Source organism: Leiobunum rupestre, chromosome 8 (genome assembly GCF_980474605.1).
Source record: "Leiobunum rupestre chromosome 8, qqLeiRupe1.1.hap1, whole genome shotgun sequence".
Taxonomy (NCBI): domain Eukaryota; kingdom Metazoa; phylum Arthropoda; class Arachnida; order Opiliones; family Sclerosomatidae; genus Leiobunum; species Leiobunum rupestre.
Window position 1 is genome coordinate 24,915,767 of NC_143391.1, and position 20,260 is coordinate 24,936,026.

General features: G+C 39.7%; 2 protein-coding genes across 3 annotated transcripts; one reads left to right on the plus strand and one right to left on the minus strand.

Annotated features, from left to right (window-relative positions):
* Positions 1 to 4,158: 4,158 nt before the first annotated feature.
* Positions 4,159 to 5,475, minus strand: Eaf6 (chromatin modification-related protein EAF6/MEAF6). Of its 2 annotated transcripts, XM_090155588.1 has the most exons (6): positions 5,367 to 5,475; positions 4,994 to 5,106; positions 4,845 to 4,932; positions 4,470 to 4,783; positions 4,372 to 4,400; positions 4,159 to 4,311 (listed from the first exon to the last, which is right to left on the minus strand). In XM_090155588.1, the coding sequence occupies exons 1-6, from the start codon at positions 5,448 to 5,450 to the stop codon at positions 4,307 to 4,309; spliced, it is 633 nt and encodes a 210-aa protein (XP_090011714.1). In that variant the 5' UTR covers positions 5,451 to 5,475; the 3' UTR covers positions 4,159 to 4,306. The 2 variants fall into 2 exon arrangements, with proteins under 2 accessions (XP_090011714.1, XP_090011713.1); XM_090155587.1 differs by having other exon boundaries at positions 4,159 to 4,400.
* A 557-nt stretch (positions 5,476 to 6,032) lies between these two features.
* LOC149932858 (WD repeat-containing protein 3) lies at positions 6,033 to 10,265 on the plus strand. The gene is made up of 21 exons (XM_090156312.1): positions 6,033 to 6,265; positions 6,339 to 6,548; positions 6,611 to 6,729; positions 6,785 to 6,956; positions 7,017 to 7,103; positions 7,162 to 7,266; positions 7,327 to 7,545; positions 7,618 to 7,902; positions 7,962 to 8,063; positions 8,131 to 8,222; positions 8,287 to 8,355; positions 8,423 to 8,495; positions 8,558 to 8,715; positions 8,775 to 8,886; positions 8,960 to 9,094; positions 9,167 to 9,214; positions 9,346 to 9,411; positions 9,486 to 9,673; positions 9,744 to 9,872; positions 9,930 to 10,023; positions 10,092 to 10,265. The coding sequence occupies exons 1-21, from the start codon at positions 6,095 to 6,097 to the stop codon at positions 10,245 to 10,247; spliced, it is 2,790 nt and encodes a 929-aa protein (XP_090012438.1). The 5' UTR covers positions 6,033 to 6,094; the 3' UTR covers positions 10,248 to 10,265.
* The last annotated feature ends 9,995 nt before the right edge of the window (positions 10,266 to 20,260 follow it).

The following is a 20,260-nucleotide window of genomic DNA, read 5'->3' on the forward strand; positions in this document are numbered from 1 at the left end:
CATTCATCACTTAGTCACGGCCCAATTGTGACCAGAAACTTCCGCTATAAAGGGGGGTCAACAAATGGACTTGGGCTCTTTCCATTCCTTGCGCCTACTCGTTACATGAGAAGAAAATATAATAATTATAGGGTTACAGAAAATATAAACCAAGGTTACAAAAAATAAAACTTATACAAATTTAAACGAATCCAAAAACAATTTCTACGTACAATAAATGCCAAACGTTTCCCACTATTGTGAAATATCTGAAATTGTTGGTACACACTCGTAAATATTTCGAAAACATTTTAATTAATATTTTAATATTTAACGAATTAGGGATTGGGCTGCATAACCAGTGGCGGCGCCAGGAATTTTCACGAGGGTAGGCAAACCAAATAAATGGGCCCCCGACCCGGGACCCCCCTTTTATCAACGAAATCCTTCAATAAAATAAAGAAGTGATGTACATGACGAACAAAAAAGTTCTAACATCAGTAAAACGAGTCCAAATATAACAGAACTGGTTTTATTTACTAGGAGATACCTCAAAAATGTCTAAATACATTATCGACATTTGTTTCATTGTTATTTATAAATAATTTTATCTCTTGGGATAATTTTGAGACCCTTTCTAGATAAATTTGGGGCCCCTTATAGGGTGATTTTGGGGCCCTTTCAAAATTTTAAGGTAGGCAGTGGCCTACCTGGCCTACCCCCTAGCGCCGCCACTGTGCATAACGTCACGCCGTACCTTTGGCTCAGTGTTTCCACTCGACCGTCGGGATTTTCCCTTATTTTAGGAGCCAAAGTTTGGCTATGGCTGCCATGCCGGTATGCTTTTATCTAATTGGAAAATACGTGGGTATTAAAATTCTCTATAGAGTTTGCTCCTAGGTCAAACAAAGACCAAGTCAAATAAATCTCTGCCTTTGAGCAGTGTATAAATAAAATTTGGGCATTTTGGTTCCAAATATTTTTGGCAGAATTGAAGAGGGTTCCATATCCAATAAAGATCTATAAAGCGTCTGTACAAAATATTTCAGAGACATAAACGAAAATATAGAGCTACCTTCTTAGAAATATAAGCTTACCTTTTAAAAAATAGGCCTACCTTTCAAAATATAGACCTACCTTTTTCGAAATATCGGACTACCTTTGAATGCATAGGCAAACATTTCCAAATAAAGGCCTATCTTTTTCGAAATATCGGGCTACCTTTCAAAATATAGCTTTACCTTTTTTGAAATATGCTACCTTTCAATATATAAGCCTACCTTTTTAGAAAGTTTGCTATTTCGAAATAGATAGCTTTATATTTCGAAAAGGGTAGGCCTATAATTTGGAAAGAGGAAGGCCTATATATCTGAAAAGGTAGGCTTACATTTTGAAATTTAGGCTTATATTTCTAAGAAGCTAGCTGAGCCTAGCTCGATATTTTCATTTAATTTTGTCCTGAATGACTTGCCATAGTCTTATCAGGGAACACTTAACAGAGGGAAAGGCGGCACAACGTTAAAAACCCGGCTGAATTTTCCCTCTCCCGCTTCGCCAAATATCAGGCTCTATACCGTAAGGCGCAGGCGCGAGTGACGTACTGCGCCAGGTGCTAAGTGTTCCCTGCTCTCCCGACGTCTCCATGTGGAAGGATAAAGTCCGGCATTGTTAGCGCTGTCAAAATTGTCAGCAGTTACAATGCCCTTGAGAACCGCGAGGTCCGAATTACGGGGTGACCGTCACTATCAATATAAGTACGTAACTTATTCGAAACGTGCGCATGCGCAAAGGTAAAATAAGCCTGCGCGTTTAGAAACGAGCGAGAAGGTATTTTCGGACGCTCTCCGCCGGGTCATTGCTTTTCCCTCTGTTAAGTGTTCCCTGGTCTTATAACATGGAGGAAGAAGGCCTTAACACTGTAAATACCCGAACGGATTATCGCGTACGCTAGCGCCATCTCTTTATTATTTCAAAAATACTTGTAATTTCGCAACTAAAACTACTGTCTTTATCTTAAGTGCTCACGTTTCAACAATATTAGGAAGGATTGCGTGTATTTAGAATAATTTAAAATTTTATCTCGATTAGAAATAGTCTTATTTTTTAATAATAGTTGTAATAAAAATATATCTTTATTGTCAATTTTAAACTTCATATTTCGTGTACGTATTACAGGACTTCCATAATTTCATAGCGTTTTCCATAGATATAGGAAACGTATATAAAGGTCTAGATAAAATATTTCAGCAGAAACACGTAATTTCTGCAGGCTATCCTTATAAGGCGCTATCTATCGGTAAGAAAGCTCGTGCTATCATCGCGAGAGCCGTTGTCTCCTGCTTAAAAATGATACTAAAAGCCACCAACAGATGGTGTCTAAAGACTACGGCCTGAGGAAAGGTCAAGCGCTTAGTACTAAAATGCTATGAGAGCTCGCGCTCTTGGTCACGTGCCTTCCTCGGTGTCTGCTAGGTGTCAATTCCGTATTTTATGTTAGGCTTAGACGCCCCGAAATTTATCTAGACCTTTATATACATTTCTTATATCTATGGCGTTTTCCATTTGATTGCTCGAGATTCGCTCCGAAGCTGTCTCTGACGTCATATATCTCGCCCCAATCGACTAGTGTAAAATCGCAAATGGAATATTAAATTAGTATATTCCCTCGCTTTGTTGTTTTTTATTAACTAGTAATTTGAATTTTCGCGATTGGTCTGCCATTTTTCCAAAAAAATCTAAAAAGAACACGATCTCGATCTCGATCCGTTGATCAGGGCCGCCGAGAGCGGGCCCGGGCCCAGGCCCTGGCAAAACAATACTTTCGGGCCACAATTATTAGAGCTACCTAGCCTACCTTATTTTTCTAATTAACAATGTTTCGTGGGAGAGGTATAGTAGAACTTAAGGGTTCAAACGCGGGGCCCCAAAGCTTTTACGGGCACTGGTAATTTGTACCGGCTTCCCCACTCTCTTGTCAGGCCTGCCGTTGATCTGTCCATTGATCTGTCGAAATCGGTTAGACATATATGGCGTTTTCCATTGGGACTGCTCCGAGCGTGATCCGGATTTGCCTTCTACGTCATCGCTCTACCACGGAGAACTCCGCTAGGTGCTCGGAGGACTAGACTTCCAGCCCTCCCAATGGAATACGAATTTTTCTCGGAGTCACTTTGCTTAAAAATTGCTCTTTTTTGGTTGCCCCGTCCCTCGAGTTGGGGCAGCTCGGATCAATCCGCGAGGGAGCAACAGTGCCAATGGAAGACGTGCCTCCTTTTTGGAGTTCCCCTTTTTGTCCCAATGGAACACGTTTTATATTTAGGAGCGCTCCAGGAGCGCTCAGAGGACTCCAATGGAAAACGCCAATAGAGATATTTTAGTGACCACGTGACTAACGTCACTAATGCTTTTTAGCAAAGAGAAACCCCCACAACATGGCGACCGTTTCCACTGTTAAAGCTAGGGATAGCAGACGACGTGGTACATCACTATAGAATCCTTGATTGGAGCTGAATCAGCTGATCCGAGCACGCAAACGGAACATAAAATGTTGATCAGAGAGCTCGAGAGCGGTCAAATGAAAAACGCTATTAAAGATTCACATATTTATGGTACAAGATCACTGGAAAAGCGGTATCTACTTTAATCCGTCTTTCTGGTATTTGAAAAACCTTGCTGGACGCAACGTAACAAACAACAGTTCCGAATTATCTTTGGTCAAAAATCCTCTAGCAACCAAATGTAATTTTCCAATCAAATGACCTTAGCACTTATTTAGTAACGTAACCTAACATGAATTAATAAAAACAGCACGAAAAATTAAGCCTAGCTATCAATTTTCATAGACCTGGGAAATGAAACAAGATGACCTAATCCGCAGTCAATGAAATTAGGAACTGTTGCTACTTTTAGTCGCTTACAATCATCACGATTTTTCCTCAAAAGATGGCATCGTGAAATTAACAGCAATTCTTTAGCGCATATGAATTTTAATAATTTATTGCAAAAAATGGAGTGGGGGCTAACTTTTATTCATTTGTTTTACGAGGCTGCATTATGAAAGTTTTAACTTGAATGGAATGTTTGTTTAGTGCTTAGAATTTTCACTTAAAATATAAAACAAATTTAATTCAATAATATAGAAAATTTATTATTTGACAAAAATCAATTTTATTTACAAACCTTTTAATTAAAATCATTTTCTTTGGGTAATTTTTACAGTGAAGGTATGAAAGGCCAATATATGTACATATACACTGAATGTCAGCAATGAGTTATTTCAAATTGGCTAACAAAGATTTAGCGATTTTAAAACTTTCAGAATTCACCATTAACCTACAATAAATTATTTTATGAAGAATAATTTCAATAAACATTACTGTTTAAAAAAATTACCTCTTCCTTTTCTCAACTTTCCTTCTAGTCTAAAAATTAACAAAAAATTGAATATGTCTGCAATTTATTGCAACTTTGAAACTTGACTAAAGGCATACTTGTGCCTGGACTTCTTAGGAGGTTTCTTCACTCTTGATATGGATGCTGAAGCGCTAGAGGTTTTGGCCATTTTTGTGGGTTGGTTACCTAAGCTGGGTGGAGAATGATTGCCATTCATTGTTGAACTTGAACTAGAGCTTGAGCTTGAAGAGCTGGAACTGCTACTACTCGAAGAAGGTAATGGGACTGCAGCTACACTTGGGGCTACAACACCAGGAGGGGGACCATTTTCTTCACTGCCGCTTATTGCGTTTTGAGACTCGGTTTCACTTTGGGGATCTTTTTCTTCTCTTTCAATAATACCACTAACAGCCTAAAGTAAATTTTAAACTTCAGCTTCTATGAATCTTCATAACCTATTATTTAGAACTTACTGCCATTGACGTAATAGATGATTTGGAAAATAATCTTTCTGCTTCCTTAAATTTTCGGTTTCGTTTGTCATTTTTGCTATTTGTATTTCTAAGACGTAAATGAATAACATTTTCAATAATAACTTCAAACGTGTCAGATAATTTCATACTTTGTTGTTAAATAACGATCCCATCCTCTAATAATATTGCCATACAACTGGGTATCTTCCAGGTAACTTCCTTCAAATGCATAAATTTGTCTTTCCAAATTTGCCAAAGTTTCCTAAAAATAATTGGAAGTTAATCCATACTCAGGCCAACTGGTGGGTGCTTTTATCGATGGTTAGCCCAAATGTAAACATCTCTATTTCGCGCCAAAAAGACCAAAAAATTTCAAAAACCAAATTAAGCCTTTGTTCTACCGAGGCTTAAAGTAGCACGCTACTCTAACCCTTAATTTTATTAACTCGTACATTAAATAGCAGTGATTTATTAGTTTTAAGCGATAAATTAGTAGTTTTTTTTGTTAAATTATAATCTTACAGCAATTTCCACTCTTCTTTTAACAAGTTCTGCTAATTCATTTCTCGTGTCAATAACGTTTATACTCGTACTTTTGTTAGCCATTTTTAAAATAACGTTTCAGTTCTCTCTATGGGTTCTCTTTACCGTTGCCAGATGAAAAAAGTAAATTATATATCAACGATCCAAAAGTTTGACAATTTCAAACTTAAAAATGAGTTTTAAACTTGTTTTAAGCAGCATGGAATAATTAACTAAGCAGTGAGCATTCAAAAAGAACCGAGCTTCAAGGTTACCGTAAGTTACAACGAACATTCATAGTTTCGAGCTGAACATTATTGGACATGAAAACAATAGAATTTATGGTACAAATATGAAAATTATCGATAATATTGTACTATCTACCAAAATTATTGCAGATAAAATTATGTTACTACCCACGTTTTGTCAGCTAGAGTTATTGAAATTATGTAGCTCTGGTCCTCTTTTATAACTGATATTATGTTTTAAAATGTAAATTACGAATAATGTTAAACGTATTATGATCTAATTTACATTTAGCTTAAATGATTTTATTTATAAATATGATTTAATTTATTTGCAGCTGCAAATGGATTCGTTACTGCCTTTGCAGATTTCGTCTGCTTTATTATAAACATTCTATAGATACACACGTGCTTAGTGTTAATGTCACTAGTTAAAGAGGATTATTTAATCGTGTAATTTAATGTCTTTCGATATATTTAATTATGGGAATCACAAAACAGTATCTGAGATATATTCATGAAGAAACATTTGGAGTGATTGGAAGTATAAATTCTGACGTAGTATTTATTGACTATCATAAAACAGGTAATCGATATATCGCTGCAGCAGCTTGTGAAAATGTCATTATTTGGGACTCTAAAACCGCCAATAAAGTAAGTTAATAATTATATTGAAATAATAGTTGCATGTATAATTATTTTGTTCCGAACTCTTCGATATTATTAGGAACTGACGTTATGTGGTAAAAAAAGTGCAGTTACATCCTTGGGTTGCCATCCTAATGAAGAGATCATAGCTGTTGGTTACTTAGATGGGTCTATTAATTGTTTCAAAATCAATTCTGGTGAAAATAACTTAGTATTAAATGGTCATAAATCAGCTGTCTCCTGTTTGTCCTACGATGGAGCTGGCACCCGATTAGCTTCCGGGGGAAAAGTATGTCTATGTTCATAAATTAGTGTAAGAAGAAAAATTCAAATGTTGAATTTATCATTAAGGATACGGAAGTTGTGGTATGGGATGTCATCAATGAAGCTGGCCTTTTCAGATTAAAGGGGCACAAAGGAGTAGTTACTTGTTGCCATTTCTTTCAAAACAAAAACATTTTAGTTACAAGGTAATATTTTATTGTGGAATGGAAATTTTAGTTAATTAATGATTTTAATTTATAGCTCCAAGGATACGCTAATAAAATTTTGGGATTTGGATACTCAACACTGCTTTAAAACTTTAATCGGGCATAGATCAGAAGTTTGGAGTTTTTGTCTTTTCAATAATGATGGGAGAATTATTACTGGCTGTGCAGATAGTGAACTTAGAGTTTATGATATTCTCTTCACTAATGTAAGAATATAAAGTGTTACATATTTCAACTGTTATATTGATATTTTTCATCTTATTTAGGATAATTCAAATGAAGGAGGACCACCAACTCTCAAAAAAACCAGAAATGAGCAATCAATATTAACTGATGAAGTAGAAGAGAATGATGTATGTAATTATTATATACTTGACTTTTTTTAATAATCTTAATCATATCTTACATTAGGATAGTGTAATATCTTGCACCAAAGTCGGAAGCATTTTACGTGAAGGAAAGGACAGAATTTATAGCCTCAAGGTTGATGAAACTGAACAAATTATAGCCTGCCATGTAAGGATAATTTTTTTATCCTTAAGGAAGGAATTAACACATTCTACATATTAATTTCAGGGATCCGATTCGCTATTAGAATTATTTAGAATTTGTAATGAAGAAGACCTTAAAAAGCGTTTGAAGAAAAAGAGGAAAAAGAAATTACAAGAGAGTGAGCAAAGTGAAGATGTTGAAGTAGCGCTGAGTTTATCAGATCAAATCCGTAGATTAAGTCCACTGCAAGCATCAGGAAAAATTAGAGCATTTGATATTAAACTGAGCAGAAATTCGGCCAACGTTAGTTTTTCTTAACTTTAAATATTAGTAAATATGCTAGGTAATATTTTGTATTATTTATTTATTTTTTAGGTTTTATGTTTATTAAATAACAACAGTTTAGAGTTCTCGCACCTAAATTTGAAAGAAAAAAATAGTGAACCCGAATTTATAAAAGCAATTAGAATTCCAGGTCATCGCAGTGATGTCCGTACTTTATCAATTAGTTCCGATAACATGCAAATTCTTTCGGCAAGTGGTGAATCTTTAAAAATCTGGAATAGAGATAGTCAACAATGTGTTATTACAATGCCTTGTGACTATGCTTTAAGTTCACTCTTTGCTCCGGGTGATAAATATTGCGTGATTGGGACTAAGGTATTTGAAATAAATTGACTATTTTTTATATTCAACTGTTGTAAATTTTTTTTATTTAGACAGGAAAATTGCAAATATTTGATATCGGATCTGGAGATTTAGTGGAAACCATAGCGGCTCATGATAAAGAAGTTTGGTCTATATCGATGACCTCGGATATGGTTAGATAAATTTTAGTTTTGATAATGATTTAATCACAAGTTAAATTTATAAAATTTTCTGCTATAGAGAGGTATTGTCTCTGGAAGTGCTGATTCTGATGTTAAATTTTGGGATTTTGAGTTAGTTAAAGACAAAGTGGAGAGTCACACTTCCAAACAGTTAAGTTTGCCATTATAGAATTATCGTGGCTGTTCACTAAAAAACAAAAATTCACGTTATCAGAAAAAGACTGACATTAGTCCATCAGAGAACTCTCAAAATGACAGAGGAAATACTGTGTGTTAGAATTAGGTAATCTGTACAAGCTATAATACCTTATTGGAATTTAAAAAAAAATTATTTATTAATTTGTCTTTAGTAAGGATTTAAGGTTAATAGCAGTCTCTCTACTAGACAACACAGTTAAAGTCTTCTTTGTGGATACTCTTAAGGTAAATATTTCTTTTGTGTATTGTTCAAATTTAATAGGATATTATATAGTTGGTTTTCTTAGTTTTTTTTGTCATTATACGGGCACAAATTCCCAGTTTTGTGTATGGATATTTCTGATGATGGTACCTTGATAGCTACTGGCTCTGCTGATAAAAATATTAAAATTTGGGGCTTGGACTTTGGAGACTGTCACAAGTCAATCTTCGCTCATGACGATAAGTAAGTTTGTGTAGTTGTGCAATTTAAATTGAAAAATTTTTCAAACTTAATTTTTTTAGCATCATGTGTTTAGCATTCATACCTAAAACACACATGTTTTTCACTGCTGGTAAGGATAAAAAATTGAAGCAATGGGACGCTGACAACTTTCAAATGATAACTACCCTCGAAGTTTGTAAATTTCTTTACGAATTTTAAAATATAGTCTCTGCTGTCAGCTATTTAATAAAATTAAACTCTCTAGGGACATCAAGGTGAAATATGGGCTTTAGCAATCAGTCCGAGTGGTAATACTGTTGTAACTGCTTCACACGATAAATCATTGCGACTTTGGAATAAAACGGAAGAAACCCTGGTCTTAGAAGAAGAGCAAGAATTGGTATTATAATTATAATTTGTTTACATTATTATTTTTAAGAATTTTAATTTAAATTTTGCTATTTTCAATTAGGAAAGAGAATTGGAATATGAAAAAAGTGCCGTGGGTGATGAGCCAGTGGTAAGTTTTGAATGGAATCACTAATATTTTAATAATACTTAAGTTGTTGTAAGAATACTATTCTTACATTACTGATTTGGAAAGACAATATTTTTGAATTATTATTAGTTGAATAACGAAGGACTTTTCAGATCCCTGGGGAAACAAATAAAGAAACTGGTTTAGCTGGGAAAAAGTCTTTAGAAACGATAGCAGCTGTAAGATTAATCACTAATATTAATTACTTTTAAATTTTAGTTAAATGTTATTGTCAAAATATCTAATAATTCAGGCAGAAAAACTCATGGAAGCCATAGAGGTTTTCAATGAAGAAACGGCAAAAAAACTGGAACATGAAGAAGAGTGTAAACATCTCAAGAAAGACATTCCAGCACCTGATGTAAATCCATTAATGGTAGCTTATAATACTACGTGCCCTTTGCGGTTTGTTTTGGAAGTTATCAGAAGAGTTAAATCTAGGTAAATGTAATTACAACTTTACAAGTAATTAATATTATATAGGTATTTTAATAATTTTTTTTCAATTTAGCGAATTGGAAGAAGCAGTTTTAGTTTTACCATTTAGTTATGTATCAGATTTTTTATACGTGTTTAGTAAATTTCTCGAGAAGGAATGGGAAACAGAACTATCGTGTAGATGTCTCTTTTTCTTGCTTAGGTAGGTAATGTGTTTTTTACAAAGGTGGTTTTTATAAAAACTTACCTTTGTTTTTAGGGTGCATTGCAATCAAATAATGGCTACCCACAGTTTAATTCCCGTGATTGAGAAATTACGTAATTGTGTACCTTCTAGTTTAAATAAAACTAGGGTAAGTTTTAATATCTTCAAATGTCAGCACTTGATCAGGACTAAAATAATCTTGATTTCATTACATAGGATGTGGTTGGTTTTAATTTAGCTGGTCTTATGTTTCTACAACGAGAACTTGATGCCAGGGAAGAAGTATCACTATTTTTAGATGCATCAAATAAATTTAAAGAAAGGCGTAAAAGAGAGAGAAAAAAGCAACACCATATTTTGCAAATAGAATAATTTTTTAATAAAGTCTTAATTTCAACTTATTTTACATTTTGCCACACTTTCCCATAAATGTTTCCATTTCTCAAGCCAAAGATAATTTATACTCATACCCTAGATTCGAAATCGCTCTCTCGCGCGTTACCGATAGCGTTTACCCACTTCCCGCCGGAACTCAGAAAATATTTGCTCCATGGTTTGAGCCTTACCGCAACCACGGCCAACTTCGATCACGCTATATAATGCGGCAGCGCCTGATCGAAGTTGGCCGTGCCGCAACCGATGGAGCCCGATTTTTCTGAGGTCACGTGCCGGAAAAGGGTAAACGCTTTGTAACAAAAACGTCAATGGGAAAGCTCTCAGTATTCGAATCTAGGGTACGAGTTTAAATTATCTTTGCTCAAGCCAATGAAATTCTGTAGATAATTTATACGCACAGCTGCCAGAAAATCTATGGAGTGTGACGCCCAATTTGTCGTAAATCTAGCCCATAGAACTAGAATGCTGCCGCCTACGGCCGAGGCTGTCGCCAGTTCGTTTTGAACCTTCAGCCAATGAGAGGCCGTAGAGTTAAAGGTTAAAGGTTTATTTTTTTATCGTACGGAGCGGCATCACCGACAAGAAAATGCGGGAGCACAATCATTAGCAGAAAAAAAAATAATTAAAAAAAAAACAACAAGAAACCCAAAAGCAGACTTGTAAATAGTGTATATTTTTAAGAGAGTCCACTGGACCCGGACCCCTCCGCCGATCTATTTTTTCGACGAGTCCAAAACTCTTCCCCCTTTTTTCGCCCCCTCGTTTAAATTTATATGTTCTTTAATCTCTCTTTATTCCTTCATTGAACCATGAAAGTCATCATTTCAAACCCATCGGGCTTAATTTTTTTTCTAACTTTATTAATTTTAATAAAACTAAATTTTGATATTCAATGGCACTGTTACAAATTACAATTACTGTGCCTAATGGAATACAGAATAACAGAGCAAGACTAACGAAGTATGAAAATTATTCCCCACAGGTTTTTCCCTGGTGGCCCATGTTTTCAAAATTTTTCGTTGGTCATTGTCAATTTCTATAGGGCTCACAGATAAGTAGATATGGGAGCTCTAGCTCCGTCCGTAGGGAGTCCGACTAATATTCGTAGAGCTGACATAGCGACGCGACGGTCAGTATACACTATACAGATGTCTCAAAGAGAAAAATAATTCTACTTTTTATTAAATTCTCGAAATTTTCCCTCTTTTTACACAGCTAACGAAATAATTTGAGGGAGTCCCGTGGACTCTTTACCCCCTTTTAAAGTCATTTTTTTAGGAGTCCCGTGATTTTTTTCAGGGGTTTTTGACGCGTGGACTGCCGCTATTTACAAGTCTGCCCAAAAGTACACTAATTTTTCTTTAAAAAGAGATAAGAAACGAAAACAAACATTAAACAAAAAAATTAAGGAAAGTAGTAAACTGGTAAAGTGAGGAGAGGCAGACTGAGGGAGACGCGACTAACTACCAGCACTTAAAATAATACTGGGCAATCAATTTTGGCTATTTTTCCAGCGCCTATCAGTCCCTTTCTTCCAGATAGTCAATATATGTTTGAGCATTGGGAGATCAGTTTGGTCGCCCTTGAATCCTAAGATGTCAGCCAAATCTGTTTTCTGGTTAGTCACACGCCACATGAAGACGTCTTCATCTATTTCCATGTGAGGACAATACAGTATAACATGCGAGAGATCTTCAAGTGGAGCATTGCATAACCTGCACATAGGTAAAGTACCTAGGAGACGACTCTGAGTGGTTCCGCCAAGGAGGATAATAATCCTCCTTGGTTCCGCGTTCGCGGGAGCTAGGAGACGTCATGCTCTCTGGTGATATTAAATTCTTGGCAGAACCACTCTTTGAGCTCTGATTGGCTGAGATCTGGCTATCGTCTGCCACGGTTTTTAGTCCATTTGCCAGTTACACGGCAGCATTCTAGTTACCTATGAGATTTCTATGATCTAGCCCAATAAAAAATCGCGAATTTTAAACTAGCCCAAAATTTCGACACAGAAAATTTTTGAAGTAGCCCAATTTTTCGCCCAAACACGGTCAATATTTCTGAAAATGCCCAAAAAGGAAGTCCAAAAATACAACTTTTGGCAATGTTTAGGCAATTTATAATAAGGACGTTTTTTTAAAAAACACTTTATGAACGTTACAAAACTTTAATTACAGACTTCGCATTTACACCAGAGACCCTTTTAGGCCACTATAATAAGCTTCGTGCTTAGGAAATAAAGCGCCATCCGCCTTTTTTTATTCAATAGTAACGTGTGGGACAGTTCAGTCCTCTCGTCCATTGATTAATCAGGGCGAGATATGTGTAACAGCCACGCCAACGGGGGGATACGTGGGGACACCCGTGGCGGAAGTAGTCCGACTACCCGTTGGGGGAATGGGGATTGGTGTCGTCCTCACACGGTCATCCACAAACTCTGCCTCTCCGACGCTTGGGATTACAGGCGTGAGCCACTACTAACGGCTGCCATCCGCCTTAATATCGGCAAACTAAATATGTAAAAGATAAGTTAAGTTAGAAGAAACCACCTATGGACTGTGCGAAGTGTGATAAAATAATAGAGAAGCCCAATCGGGCTCGAAAACCACCCAACTGGCAGCCCTGTCTGACAGAGTTGCCAGAAAATCTATGGAGTATGACGCCCAACTTGTCGTAAACATTGAGTTAGTTATTATTAGTATTATTCCCAACTCAATGGTCGTAAATCTAGCCCTGGGGGCCTATTCTGTAAATATTCGAAATCCAATTTTCAATCGAAATCTACATTTCGAACTTCGAGATCTCGACGAATGGTATTCGGTAAAGATTTCGAATAAGCATAAATCAATGCAAATTGTCGAAGTCGATCTCGACATGGTATAGGGTAGGTATCGAGATCGAATTCCCATTCGATTTTTTACAGAATCGATCCCCCCCCCCCCCCCCCGTTTCCAGCCCAACAAAAAAACCGCGAATTTCAAACTAGCTCAAAATTTCGCCAAAGCAAATTTAGAAAGTAGCCCAAAACGGTAAATATTTCTGAAACAGCCCAAAATGAAGCTCAAATACAACTTTTGGCAATGTTTAGGCAATATTTTTTCAAGTAATAAGGATGTTTTTTAAAAAAACACTTTATGAACGTTACAAAACCTTAATTACAGAGTAAAATTAACACCAGAGACTCTTTAGGCAATAATAAGCTTAGAGCTTAGGAAATATAGCGCCATCTGCCTTAATATTATCCGCCAACTAAATATGCCACTACATGCGGCCCTTCGAGTCATACTCGGGACTCCACCGTCTTCTCCTATCAGTTTAATGGAGGCCGAAGCCGCCATTCCACCCTTAAGCAACATTAGATACTATATGGATCTAATCACCCTTGCTCCATGTGGGGCGGTGGACACTCCGGACTTCTACCGCACTCTCCTGCGCCGGGACCTTGCTTCCTTGGATATTTTGGAGCATCGCTTCCCAAAGAACAGGCTGCCTTTTCTACTTAGAGCTTGGCGCCTGGCTCAGGCCTGCAATCTTGATTGGATTTTACACGTTACTAGTCGACACCTCGTCACTGTGGCCACCCCACCGTGGACCAATCCGTCGGCGACCATAATCTCGCGCTGGCTCACCAGTCCTAAGGATGACAATAACTCTGAACAGTTACGGCAACTGTTTTTCGCAACTCTCGAACCTCACGCGAAGGACGCGATGGTTTTCTACACGGACGGTTTGGCTTCCCCCGATTCAGGGGTCACGGGTGCTGCCTTCGCAATTCCCTCCCTCAACGTTGGTGCGGTTAATTTAGTGGACTCCGGTCATCCTATTAATCGGGTCGAGCTATTTGCCATCCAGATGGCTCTCTCCTACGCGTCCACACATCTGCGTTCGCCGGTAGTTGTCTGTTCCGACTCTAAAAGCGCACTCACCCAACTGTTAAGTCGGTCGATGGATCCGGTGGCCATCTGTATCCAGGAGCTTTGCGATAAGTACCCGTATCCGGTTTTTCAGGCCTGCAATCTTGATTGGATTTTACACGTTACTAGTCGACACCTCGTCACTGTGGCCACCCCACCGTGGACCAATCCGTCGGCGACCATAATCTCGCGCTGGCTCACCAGTCCTAAGGATGACAATAACTCTGAACAGTTACGGCAACTGTTTTTCGCAACTCTCGAACCTCACGCGAAGGACGCGATGGTTTTCTACACGGACGGTTTGGCTTCCCCCGATTCAGGGGTCACGGGTGCTGCCTTCGCAATTCCCTCCCTCAACGTTGGTGCGGTTAATTTAGTGGACTCCGGTCATCCTATTAATCGGGTCGAGCTATTTGCCATCCAGATGGCTCTCTCCTACGCGTCCACACATCTGCGTTCGCCGGTAGTTGTCTGTTCCGACTCTAAAAGCGCACTCACCCAACTGTTAAGTCGGTCGATGGATCCGGTGGCCATCTGTATCCAGGAGCTTTGCGATAAGTACCCGTATCCGGTTTTTCTAATCTGGTGTCCAGCACACGTGGGAGTGCCAGGAAACGAGACGGTCGATCGTCTGCCATCGTATCGCCTCGGTCACTGGGCTCCAGCGCCCTTCTAGAGTGGACTTCCTCCTCCCGTATACTCTTGTAGAAATAAAGAGTGGGTGTCGTTGGGCTCTCTCAGCTGAGTGGTGTACGGACTGGCTGACCAGTAGGGTAGTGCGGCCTCTTCGTGAGGCTCTAGTGCTATACTTCATTTGAAACTCTCGTGCAAGGACGATACTCTTCTCTCGCGACTAGGTTGTGGCCGCCTTCCCACAAACGCGACCCTACACCGGTTCAACCTCAGTGTGACGGCCGCTTGCACTCATTGCGGAGCTATCGACGATGCGTACCACGCCTTATTCACCTGCCCCTATCACACTGGGCGTCGGCCAGCGCTGGTTTCAGCGCTCCAGAAGCGCAATCTTCCGAACACTCTCGTGGGGGTTCTTAAAGCAGTACATGGAGGTCATATGGACATCATTATCGCCACCTGTGCTATTCTGCGACGTGCGGTGCATTGACATTCTGATCGGTTTATTTATTTTGTTTTCCTTTGTTTTTGGTGTAATTCTACCATTTGTACATTATTTTTCGGGTTTTTTATTGTTTTGATTTTTTGTTTAATTTCAAATTGCGCGCCTGGTGTGAAAGCCCCCGCTCATAGAAATCTCATAGGTAACTATGCTGCCGTGTAACTGGCAAATGGACCGAACGCCGTGGCAGACGATAGCCAGATCTAAGCCAATCAGAGCTCAAAGAGTGGTTCTGCCAAGAATTTAATGTCACCAGAGAGAATGACGTCACCTAGCTCCCGCGATAGTAGCGGAACCAAGGAGGATTATTATCCTCCTTGGCGGAACCACTCTACGGCCTCTCATTGGCTGAAGGTTCAAAACGAACTGGCGACAAGCTCGGCCGTAGGCGGCAGCATTCTAGTTACCTTTGAGATTTCTATTCCCCGCTATACACTCTTTTACGCGCGTCTTTCCCCCCATCAAGGACCCTCCCACGATTTGCTCCACAGGCAGCTGCCATAGACGTACTGCACGTAGCTTTACCGTGGAAAGTTCTTTCCCCCAAAACTCGTTCTCTCGCGTGTAGCACGGTAATGGCGACTCCCATGAAATACGCGCGTAAAAGAATCTATATACACCAAAAACTTGTAAACCTTTATTTCGACCCCTACACAGTACATTTACAATCTCCGCTAGATTTATCACTCTTGGGGTTTGAAAAACGTGCGGACAATTCAAATTCGGATTTTATCCAGAATACACTATAAGCTCGTGTGTAGTCTAAATTAAACTTTGGTCAGAAGTATCGCCGCCTACCAACTGAGTTTTTAATCGAATGTGTGAAAACTGAACGTTTCAGTTAAAGAACATTCATATTCACACATTTAGTTGACATTTAGTAAAGTAGATGGCGCTATCTTTTCTAAGCTCGAAGCCTATACTGTAAAAACCAAATAATTCAATAGTGACTTTAAAAAAAATTACTAAAAATAGTAATTCCACAGAGAGGAAACAAGAGAAGCCAATAAAATCGCCCAACAGCCTAACTACAAATTTATCGTAAGTGAGCTTTTATAGAAAACCATTGTATCTTTTTAATTCGCGCCTCTGACGTCATATATTTACTGTTTTGTAAATACAGCAGAGTCTGCACGGGATGCAGTGACCTCTGGTGGAATGCGCGCAAACCGTTGCAGCGTTTACCGACTTCCTACCGAAGTGTTGCTACGAACTTTCCTCGCGACGCTTGTCACTTTCGCCAAGGATGCGACCATTATCTATACTGACGGTTCTCTCGCTTCGGACGGGAATCGCCGGCGCCGCTTTCGCAATTCCATCTCTAGGGGTTGGAGCCCGTTCCTATGTCGATTCCGGTCATCCCATCAACAGGATCGAGCTACTCGCCATACAACTAGCTCTTTCCTACGCGTCTGCTCACAGCTCGGTGGTCTTCTGCTCGGATTCTATGAGTGCCCTCACCATGCTCCATAATCGCTCTACTGACCCGGTGGTCACAGCAATTCACGATCTCTGCGACAAGTACCCTTACTCGGTGACTCTCCTGTGGTGCCCGGCTCATGTAGGAGTGGAGGGCAACGAAATGGCGGATGGACTTGCGGGAGTCACCGGTCTTCCGCGGCCATCTAAGGTGGATTTCTTCCTTCCCGCGACGCTCGCCGAACTGAAGTCAGTGTGCAGCAAGGTCCAGACCACTACTAGGGCTGATTCTTGGAGTACTCGTGCGTCCGCGTATGCTCTCTATCACGCGAAGCCGAACCCGGGTTCACGTGAAATCATGCGTCTTCAGCTTACGCGACACGATGTCACTCTTTTGGCGCGTCTCGGCTGCAACCGCCTTCCGACAAAGACGCTACTGCTTCGATTCAACCTGTCTCCCACAGTCTACAGACAGTTGTACGAAAAGCGGTGCGGTTGACACTGTGGAGCACATTATCTTCGTCTGCCCCGACCAGCTTGCACCACGGCTGTGTCTACACTCCGCTCTCCACAAGAGGCATCTACCTGTTTCTTTGGATGGGGTCCACAAGGCGGTTCACGCGGGCTTCGCCGAGGTGGTCGCTGCCACCTGCGTCATTCTTCGACGTGTCATTCGGATCTGAGAACTCATTTCTGACATTCATTGTGTATTTTACTCGGACGTGTTTTATAGTTATATTGTGCATTTTCATTTTATTCTTTTTTTTCTTCTCGCTTTTTCATTGGTTTTTTGTGTATATTTTTTTCCTTTGCGCGCTTGGTGTGAAGGCTCTACGCTATATGCACCAATTCCCCACACTATGTTATTTTGCCCCCCCCCCCCCACAACCCTGTCAAGCACTTAACAGCGAATTTGACGAATACCAAATACTTAATAAAATTTTCTTTTTATATAAAAAAACTAAATATAGTCCTATATTTTTGGACGTTTTCTACCAAATCGAATGTTTAAAATAACAAACTAAATTTACAAAATTTTAACCAAATACCAGTTGGTATCAAATTGTTCTACCAAATACCAAATTATAATTTTTCGGATTTGACCTCATGGCTAGATACTGGCCAACCAGTTAACATTATAAAACTAGCCCTAAGCAAGGCGTTTGACACCATTCCTCATCAATGCTGTCAACCCGCTGTTGTCCTCCAGGGATGTACTTCAAAACAATTACCTCCCCAAATTGGCGTCCCCCAGGGTTGTACCCTTGGACCATTCTCTTTTCGATATTTATCGGAAGTGGGAGGAAAAAAGAATTAAAGTCGGTCTTGACTTAAGTTGATATTTTGTAAGGGAAGGTACGTCGGGCTAGTGCCGTAAACATGTATATCCTCTTTGCTGTAACACCGCAATGGGTGGATAAAGTTAGTTCAGTGTCCATTTGAACACCAATTTCTCGAACACAAGTGCTTGAAGGATTTTTTGCCATTGAGATAGTAATACTGGTAATCTGGGGATTGGCTTTACCGATGTGAAGAACATTTGATTTTGATGCGTTGAAAGTGAGGCCCGAGGCTGAGGCCCAGTCTGCGACCCGAGTGAGATCAGCATGGAATTCAGTTGGTGAAGTGGGAAGCGGAAAAGCGTGGATAAGCTTGGTATCGTCAGCAATAGACGCTTCAATAAATCATCCTCCAAGGAAATCGCCAAGAAGTAATATTTCCGAGAGCCAGGACTTGGAGGTCACTGTTTATATAGTGCTTGTTAAAATAATTGAAATTTTTACATAAAGTTACGACAGCAAAAAGCGTTCCCCATGGCTTTCTTTTTTAACCAGGTAGCTTTTTTGACAGAATCACGACGTTCTGTTTACAGGTGAAAAGTTTCCATTATTTCCACAAGCACTATTAAAACAATAGCTTGCTGGTCCTGGCTCTTGGAAATATTACTTCTTGTCGATTTCCTTGGAGGATGATTTATTTAAGCGCCTATAGACGCTTCAATAAAACATCTTCAAGGAAATTACCAAGAAATAATATTTCTAAGAGCCAGGACCTGCAAGTTACTGCTTATATAGTACTTGTTGAAATAATGGAAACTTTTCACCTGTAAACAGAACGTCGGGTTTTTCCTAAGCCTTAATATGTCAAAAAAATGTTGCCCGGCACATTGGCGTTTTAAAGATTCCGAATGGAAACGTTTCCGGATTCTCCTCGATCAATCCCTAGGCGCCCAGCCCCTCACTGTTCATCCGGCGGAGCGCCTCCTTTATGAGGCTGCATTGGCGACGATACCTAGTTACCTACTACCAAGGAGTCAGTCAGCTCACGTGGTGGGATTCCGCTAGCACGGCTAGGGCCTAGTTTCTCCCGCCGAGCTGGGCGTTCGGTTCTCTGGTCGGATCACATTGCTTACAAGAGGGAAAGGCTCCGGGGTGGATAATGTACCTAATTTGATATTAAAAACTCGACTCTGGCCTATCGTTCGGTTCTTCTCTCCTTCAATAACATGCTTTGGGTGGATGGCTCGATGCCTTCGAAGTGTAAACATGCCATTTTGCATAAACTTTTTATACTCCTACCGCGACAAATCTCTCTCTTACCGAACTTCGGGAAAATATACGAAAAATTGTTTCTTGGCCGTCTGATTTGTTTTCTGGAAGTCAACCATGTTCTTCCCCCCGGATAAATCTGGGTTAATACGGGTCCATACTGGTCGTGTCGGAACGGACAACTCACATGCTTTGGCGATGGCCGCACAATGCGCCTTAGCGACGAATCCGCATAGCCTCGTGGTATTCTTGAACCTTAAGGACGCTTTTGGGAGGGTCCACCATCAAGCGCTCTTATTCAAATTATGGCACTGCGATCTCACAGGTGCCACTCTCAGGTGGGTGGAACATTTGTTGACTGGGATAACCATCCAATTGAAAGCCAAAGGGGAACTTTTGCCGTCTTATACGGTTTGAGGGGGGTTCTTCAGGACAGTTTGGAACATGCCGATGATATCGCCGCCTGGCTTTATGGTCCTGATTTCCCAAGGTTATTTTTACTACTCAGATTACCCTGAACGGATTTCATGGTATATCGTAGTTTGGGGGTTGAATTTTCAACCATTCAAATTTAAATATATGACATTCCAGACGCCCTGTCGCTTACTCTTGGCTCCACACCATTTAAAATGGTCACCTCCTACCAATATCTTGACTATCTTTTCGACGATTGCCTCTTTTAGTCTCACGACATTGCCGTTCTACCCTGGTTCTACGAACATCCTCTTTGAAGCGTTTAGATCTCCTGCGTGAGGTGGCGGGGACTCGTTGGAAAACCGTGCCGTTTCTACACAGTTATCTCGTCCGCTCTTGGCCGGACTACTCGGGTCCAGTCTAGACATCGGCGACGGTAACTTCTATATAGTACGGGTAAAAGAGGGTAGCTCACCGGCAAAATTCGTCCCAACTTGCAATGTGGCCTAAAAATATATTTTGATGTCTATTTTAAGGATCCGATGAGTCCGCAACGATGCG